At 46.9% G+C, this 7,797-nt stretch overlaps 1 protein-coding gene across 1 annotated transcript in view; it reads left to right on the top strand.

The window, feature by feature from the left end:
- LOC117953067 (titin-like) overlaps nucleotides 1-7,797 on the top strand; it is a 201,318-nt gene that overhangs the window by 118,765 nt on the left and 74,756 nt on the right. The window contains exons 133-141 of the mRNA XM_034885784.1: nucleotides 390-541; nucleotides 874-1,170; nucleotides 2,025-2,324; nucleotides 2,860-3,174; nucleotides 3,266-3,414; nucleotides 6,042-6,192; nucleotides 6,376-6,657; nucleotides 6,747-7,049; nucleotides 7,294-7,643. Coding sequence (XP_034741675.1) covers nucleotides 390-541; nucleotides 874-1,170; nucleotides 2,025-2,324; nucleotides 2,860-3,174; nucleotides 3,266-3,414; nucleotides 6,042-6,192; nucleotides 6,376-6,657; nucleotides 6,747-7,049; nucleotides 7,294-7,643 — 2,299 coding nt within the window. The remainder of the gene's footprint in view (nucleotides 1-389; nucleotides 542-873; nucleotides 1,171-2,024; nucleotides 2,325-2,859; nucleotides 3,175-3,265; nucleotides 3,415-6,041; nucleotides 6,193-6,375; nucleotides 6,658-6,746; nucleotides 7,050-7,293; nucleotides 7,644-7,797) is intronic.

Genomic DNA, 7,797 nt, shown 5'->3' on the forward strand with positions numbered 1-7,797 from the left:
TTCCTGTAACTTCCTGTCCCTTCCTGTCCCTTCCTGTTCCTTCCTGTTCCTTCCTGTTCCTGCCTGTCCCTCCCTGTAACTTCCTCTCCCTTCCTGTCCCTTCCTGTTCCTTCCTGTTCCTTCCTGTTCCTGCCTGTCCCTCCCTGTCTGTAACTCCCTGTCCCTGCCTGTCCCTCCCTATAACTTCCTGGCCCTAACTTTTCCTTCCTGTCCCTCCCTGTCCCTTCCTGTCCCTCCCTGTCCCTTTCTTTCCCTCCCTGTAACTTCCTGTCCCTGTCTTTTCCTCCCTGTCCCTTCCTGTCCCTCCCTGTAAATTCCTGTCCCTAACTTTTCCTTCCTGTCCCTCCTTGTCCCTCTCTGTAACTTCCTGTCCCTCCCTGTCCCTGCAGGTGTAACCGGAGAGACGTGGAGACCACCAGCTACCGGGTGGAGGACCTGACGGAGGGAGACGAGTACGAGTTCAGGGTCATGGCGCACAACTCGGTCGGACCCAGCCGCCCCTCAACCACCGTGGGACCCATCGTCGCTCAGGACCAGACCTGTAAGGGGGGGGTGTTGGGGGGGTGTATACACATTATGCAAATAATATAGTTATTGGTATCAAAATCCTGAGTATTAAATATTGCACTGTAATAACCTAAAGTGGTTAAACATTAAATAATAGTAGATGGAAGCGGAAAGTCTGGCTGGTTACATGATGATTTATCATGTTTTTTTGTTTTTTTGTTTCCTGTGTGTTTCCTGCGTGTTTTCTGTGTTTCCTGTGTGTTTCCTGTGTGTTTCTTGTGTGTTTTCTGTGTGTTTCCTGTCTGTTTCCTGTGTGTTTCCTGTGTGTTTCTTGCCTGTTTCCTGTCTGTTTCCTGCGTGCTGCAGGCGCTCCGTCCATCGAGCTGAAGGAGTTCCTGGAGGTGGAGCAAGGCGCCGACATCAGCATTGTAGCGAAGATCCGCGGCTGTCCGTTCCCCACGCTCACCTGGTACAAGGCTCCGCCCCTAAAGCCGGACGCCCAGGTTGAGGTGCAGTACGACGAGCACATCAACAAGCTGGTGTCGGACGACAGCTGCACGCTGCTGATCCAGCAGGGCAAGCGGCCCGACACGGGCGTCTACACCCTGGTCGCCTCTAACATGTTCGGCAAGGCCGCCAAGGAGATGAGGCTCAACGTGCTCGGTACGGAGAACACGCCGATAAATTGGTTATCTGAAGATCACAACGCACATTTATCATGTTTTTGGATGGTAATAATAGTTAATAGCTAATAGTTGGAATATAGTGGGGAGAACCATCATAACCCCCCTAATAGTTGGTATAGAGGGGTAGAACCATCATAACCCCCCTAATAGTTGGTATAGAGGGGTAGAACCATCATCACTCCCCTAATAGTTGGTATAGAGGGGTAGAACCATCATCACTCCCCTAATAGTTGGTACATAGGGGGAGAACCATCATAACCCCCCTAATAGTTGGTATAGAGGGGTAGAACCATCATAACCCCCCTAATAGTTGGTATATAGGGGTAGAACCATCATAACCCCCCTAATAGTTGGTACATAGGGGTAGAACCATCATAACCCCCCTAATAGTTGGTACATAGGGGTAGAACCATCATAACTCCCCTAATAGTTGGTATAGAGGGGTAGAACCATCCTAACTCCCCTAAAAGTTGGTTTAGAGCGGTAGAACCATCATAACTCCCCTAATAGTTGGTACATAGGGGTAGAACCATCATAACTCCCCTAATAGTTGGTATAGAGGGGTAGAACCATCATAACCCCCCTAATAGTTGGTATAGAGGGTTGAACTATTGTCCTGCAAAGACAGCTGATAGCAAAGGGGGAAACTGCCGCCTCCACCAGCTGATTGGCTTTCGGTGGAGTGTTTATTAAGAGCGAGATCTTCCTGGAGGATTTACACTGAGATTCACAAGATTTATCTTAGGAAAACGTTTAAAAAAACATAACAAATCATGAAAAACCTGGATGATTTCTGTTTGACCTTTTTTGATTCTTGTCCACCCCCCCCAGGCCGCCCCGGGGCTCCTTCAGGTCCCATTAAGTTCGAGGCGATCGGCGCGGAGCAGATCACGCTGTCCTGGCTGCCCCCGGCCGACGACGGCGGCTCCAGCATCACCAACTACGTGATCTGGAAGTGCGTGGCGAGCAGGAAGACCTGGGTCCCCGTCACCACGGAGCCCAAGGAGCGGCTGTGGACGGTGGAGAACCTGATGCCAGGACACGAGTACGTCTTCCGCATCATGGCCCAGAACAAGTACGGCGTCGGGGACCCGCTGGACAGCGAGCCCGAAGTCGCCAGGAACCTGTACAGTAAGTCACGCAAGTCCCATGTCTTCATTAATAATAAGTGTTAATATTATTTTACAACTACATCTTATCTTAACACATGAGCTTATAACCAGTAATTATTAATAATAATTATTATTATTTTACAACTTTAACTATATCTTATCTTAACTATATCTATTTATTAATTGTGTTGTCCTCCTGGGTCAAAAAGGGACAACAATTTGACATTTTTGTCCCTTTTTCAGACTTTTTTTTAGTTTCCACCACCGACCTTCTAGTTTAGACTTTTTTGAATCCATGGTAAATAACCCTCATTTTTATTGAATTGAACCTGATATTAGAGTTAAAAAGCATAAATTATGAGTTATTCTGACTAATAGTTACAATCAGAGGAATAAGAGAGCGTCGGAAGGAATTCATTTTATGGGAATTTGGTTAAAAAGAAACTCATATTTCAGATATAGACATTTTTTAAAGGGGTCCAGTTTGCCCCGAGGACAGCAGGAGCGGTAAAACTAACCCCCCCCCCTCCCGACCTTGTTCCCCCCCTGTGCAGCGATCCCGGGTCAGTGTGAGAAGCCGACTGTCGGCGCCGTCACGCTGGACTCCATGACGGTCAGCTGGGAGGAGCCGGAGGACGACGGCGGCACGCCGATCACCGGCTACTGGCTGGAGAGGAAGGAGACCACGGGCAAGCGCTGGGCCCGCGTCAGCCGAGACCCACTGCGCCCCTCGGGCATGGGCGAGCAGTTTGTAGTCAGCGGACTCATCGAGGGGTCGCAGTACCTGTTCAGAGTCACCGCCATCAACGCCGCCGGACCCGGGCCCGTCAGCAAACCCACAGATCCCATCTTCGCCAGGGACCCCATCTGTAAGAACCAGACCAGAATCAACCGGGGGGCTTTTGGACTGAGATACTTCTGTTTTGAGTTTGTTAACCGCCTGTCTGTCTGCTCCTATAGCCCCGCCCTCTCCTCCCACCCCGAAGGTCTCTGATTGGACGAGGACCTCGGTGGACCTGGAGTGGATCCCTCCTCTAAAGGACGGCGGCTCAAAGATTATGGGCTACTGGGTGGAGTACAGGGAGGAGGGCAGCGAGGCCTGGGTCAAGGTGAGAGCCAATCAGACTTGATTTGGGGATTAGATCACACGTACTGACTATAGAAAAGAAAAGAAAATACAGTATTGAAAAAATACACAATAACAAGAAGAATACGCTGTTAGCTGTTAAAAGACCTTTAGCATAAACATCAGTTAAGATGATTAATTAAGTGTGGCGATGTGCTGCATAGCAGCAATGGGTGCAATGACTATTGTTGCCCATACTTATTTTTATTCTTCCGCCAGATTTTTGTCCCCCTACTAGTCCTGGAGCGTTGCCAACACGCGAACACAAAATACATGGAAACGTGTGTAATGATTGGGAATGGTGGGCTATGACTTTTCTAAGAGATTTGCCGCGCGGTTTTCAAGAAATATGCAAAAAAATGCAAAAATGTTCTCATAGACTTGAATGGGAAATGCTCCAAACACCCCCTCTTTGGGACCATGCTGTACCACCATACTATAACGTAGAAACATGATTAAAAGTTTAAACTGAAGACAAGACCTTTGCGTTTATTGGGCTGAATTTCCCCAAAATCCCAGTTTATGTATCGTTTTCAGACCGTCTCAGATTTTCCAATGTGTGTGCATGTGGCAGAATGTTGAGGCTAGAGTGGAGGACAGAGTGGGGGGATTAAAAAAATCATCTTATTCTTGGTCTAGTTTCAGTTATTGTGCTCATGTATGCTGAATGAATTAAATTACTTGCTCAGTGAGCTTTCAAATGACAAGAGTTCCCAATCTTCCTCCATTCACCGCCATGTTAAACATCGTCCACATTTCTGAGCAGAACGCAGAGCAAAGCACTTTTTTACATCACTGATACATTTCTAACTTTATCCACATACATTTTATATCCATACGTTCTCAAAGGCCTTCTGGTGCCCACGAGAACCTTATTTTATTGATAGCTAGTATCCCTTTGATGATATGACCATTTGTTTGACATCTTGTTCAGTGTCTGAATAGCTGGTGACAGCAGGTGCCAGGTGTAGTTGTTAACTGATTACAGATCAAAGAGATGACATCACAGAGATGAAAGGCTTCCTATTGGTCCTTAGTAACCAGGCAACCGTACTCTGCACGTCTGTCTGTCGACATCTATCTGTCTCCCTTTCTCTCGGACACACACACAGACAGACACACACACACGTCCTAACGTCTTAAATAGGTTTTAAAAAGAAAGGTTAAGACACTTATTATTTTTTGTTAAATTTTATTGCTATTCGCATGTGCACCAAGTAGGAGGCTCACTGATAACAATTCTGCGGATTTTCCTAGTTTCTAGTTTACTGGTAGTAATGGTAGTACTTTTATTACTGGTATTACTGGTATTACTGGTAGTCAGGGTGGCCGCGGGTCCTTAAAAAGTCTTCAAAAGTCTTAAATCATGTTTCCTAAAATTAAGGCCTTAAAAAGCATTAAATTGTCTTAAATTCAGATTGGGTAGGTCTTAAATATGTTTGTGTCATGTCCCGGCAAATTTGGATTGGCGCCATATATCAAAAAATACCTCATCACGGAGGTCCAAAAATGTGCTGCGTTTTTAATTATGTTCGACGAGACACTGAACCAGAAAACCAAAAGCAAACAACTGGTCTTGCATGTGCGTGTATCGTTATAAATAGGTAAGAACACTTAAAGTCACAGTGCAAAGTCACTGTTTTGTTTATTATAGAATATGAAATGTTTTCCAAGTATTTTCACAAAAGCTCAGGAGTAGACATCAAAAGTTTAACAAAAATTGGTCACATGGAAACCTGAAAACACACATATAGATATACACACACACATACATACACATTCCCACACCGCAAAACACTCGTACACACTCTCTCTCTATGATGAGTCCTCCACAAACTGCAACCCATCCATCTGAGTCTCTCTCTCTCTCTCTGTCTGTTGGCACACAGATCATATAAGTGTCTTTGCATTTTAAAGGCAGCTGGAATTGGCATTTAATTAATTTTTTTGTTCAAAAGGAACAGTGTTTTTTTAATATGCACTTGATGTTTTTTCACTTGATGTTATAACCATTTGTTCAAGGGACCCAAATGTTCTGAAAATATTGTAATAATTTAATTTAGGACAGCAATTACATTTTTGTGTTATGCTTTCAGATTACACACATTAAGTCAATGTTCTTAAACTCAACCGATTATTGTCATTTTACCAAACTGTTAATGTTGTGTTTACTTGGAAAGATTACTGTATATTTCCAATTTGTATTTCCATCGTAAGTTTGGTCTTAAATTTCATTTAGAATTGGTATTAAAAAGTCTTAAAAAGTCTTAAATTTAACTTGTTAATACCTCTAGCCACCCTGGTAGTATGTGAGGAGATTATTAATTATTTAACCCTGTTGTCCTCCCAGGTCAAAAGGGGCAAAAATTTGACATTTATGTCCCTTTTTCAGACTTTGTCTTTAGTTTTCACTACCACCACCTTACTAGTTTTACTACGTTTTATAATTGATGGTCAACAACCTTTGTTTATTTAGAATTATACCTAATATTAGAGATACAATACACATGAAATAATAATAATGATAATGGGATTAAACACAAGAACAGAAACAACAACATTGTGTGTTTTGTGGAGCCTCTTTACCGACGACGTGTCTGTGTTTTTTAGGCCAAGGAGACGGAAATCCGCGGCACCCGCTTGGTGATCACCGGCCTGAAGACGGGCGGCAAATACAAGTTCAGGGTGACGGCGTTCAACGCCGCCGGCAACGGGGAGCCGGGGGAGGTCCCCGAGGTGCTGGAGGTCAACGACAGAAGCAGTGAGTCCAGTACTCTTATTACTCTTATTACTGGTATTTCTCTTAGCAAGGGGACACTCATACAGATATAGAGAGTCAGGGGACAGCAGCAGCCTTAGGGGACACCCATACAGTTTTTTCTTGCATGTTTGTCCCCTTTTTCAACCCTTTTGACCCTTTCTATCAATGCCCCCCCTCCCCCAGTTGCTCCGGAGCTGGACCTGGACGCCTCGGTGAAGGAGCGCATGGTGGTGCACGCCGGCGGCGTGATCCGGATCATTGCCTACGTGTCGGGCCAGCCGACGCCGGAGGTGACGTGGAGCCGAGACGGCGCGGCGCTTCCCCTCGATGCTAAACTGGAGACGACGGCCATCAGCTCGTCCATGGTCATCAAGCCGTGCGCCAGGAAGCACCTCGGCGTCTACACGCTCACCGCCAAGAACGCAGGCGGCGAGGTCACCAAGAACATCACTGTGGAAGTTCTGGGTAAAATAATTTTCTCTTATTTTCTTGTTATTTTCAACTTTTTATCATTTAAACTAAAGTAAAACGCCGTTCTGCCCCCCCCCCCCCAGACGTGCCCGGGCCCGTCGGCATCCCCGTCACGGCGGAGAACCTGACCATGGACTCCTGCAAGCTGAACTGGTTCTTCCCAGAGAACGACGGCGGCTCCCCCATCAGTAACTACGTGATCGAGAAGCGCGAGGCGGAGCGTAAAGCCTGGACCTCGCTGTCCTTCACCGCCAGCCGGCAGAACGCCGTGGCCCACGACCTCACCCCCGGGAAGGCCTACTTCTTCAGGGTGGCGGCGGAGAACGCCATCGGGGTCGGACCCTTCATCTCCACCTCCGCCGAGATCATCGTCAAGGAGCCAATGAGTGGGTTTAAAGAGAGATGGATGGATGGATGGATGGATGGGTGGATGGATGGAGAGAGAGAGATAGATGGATGGATAGATGGATGGATGGAGAGAGAGGGATGGATGGATGGATGGAGAGAGAGGGATGGATGGATGGATGGAGAGAGAGGGATGGATGGATGGATGGATGGATGGAGGGATGGATAGATAGATAGATAGATAGATAGATAGAGAGATATAACGAAGTGTGTCCGTCTCCTCAGGTGTGCCGGACCGCCCAGAGGAACTAGAGGTTACCAAGGTAACCAAGGATATGATCGGCGTCACCTGGAAGGCGCCCAAGTTTGACGGCGGCTCGGAGATCACCATGTACATCCTGGAGGCCCGGATGATCGGCAAAGACAAGTACAGCCGCGTAACCAAGGAGACGCTGATGGAGAGGAAGTACATGGTGGACGGACTGCGGGAGGGGGACACCTACGAGTTCAGGGTCCTCGCCGTCAACGAGGTCGGACCCAGCAAGCCATCCTTCTGCACCAAGCCAATCACCTGCAAGGACGAGCTGGGTGAGAACAGCTGTTTGTCTTTAATTAGCCAATTGGCGAGGCTGGCGGTAAAATACAGAAGCATAAGTATACACCCCCTATGTCAAAATACAGGGGCATAAGTATACACCCCCCTATGTTAAACTACAGGGGCATAAGTATACACCCCCTATGTTAAAATACAGGGGCATAAGTATACACCCCCTATGTTAAAATACAGGG

This window comes from Etheostoma cragini, chromosome 11, assembly GCF_013103735.1.
Source record: "Etheostoma cragini isolate CJK2018 chromosome 11, CSU_Ecrag_1.0, whole genome shotgun sequence".
NCBI classification, from domain to species: Eukaryota; Metazoa; Chordata; class Actinopteri; order Perciformes; family Percidae; genus Etheostoma; species Etheostoma cragini.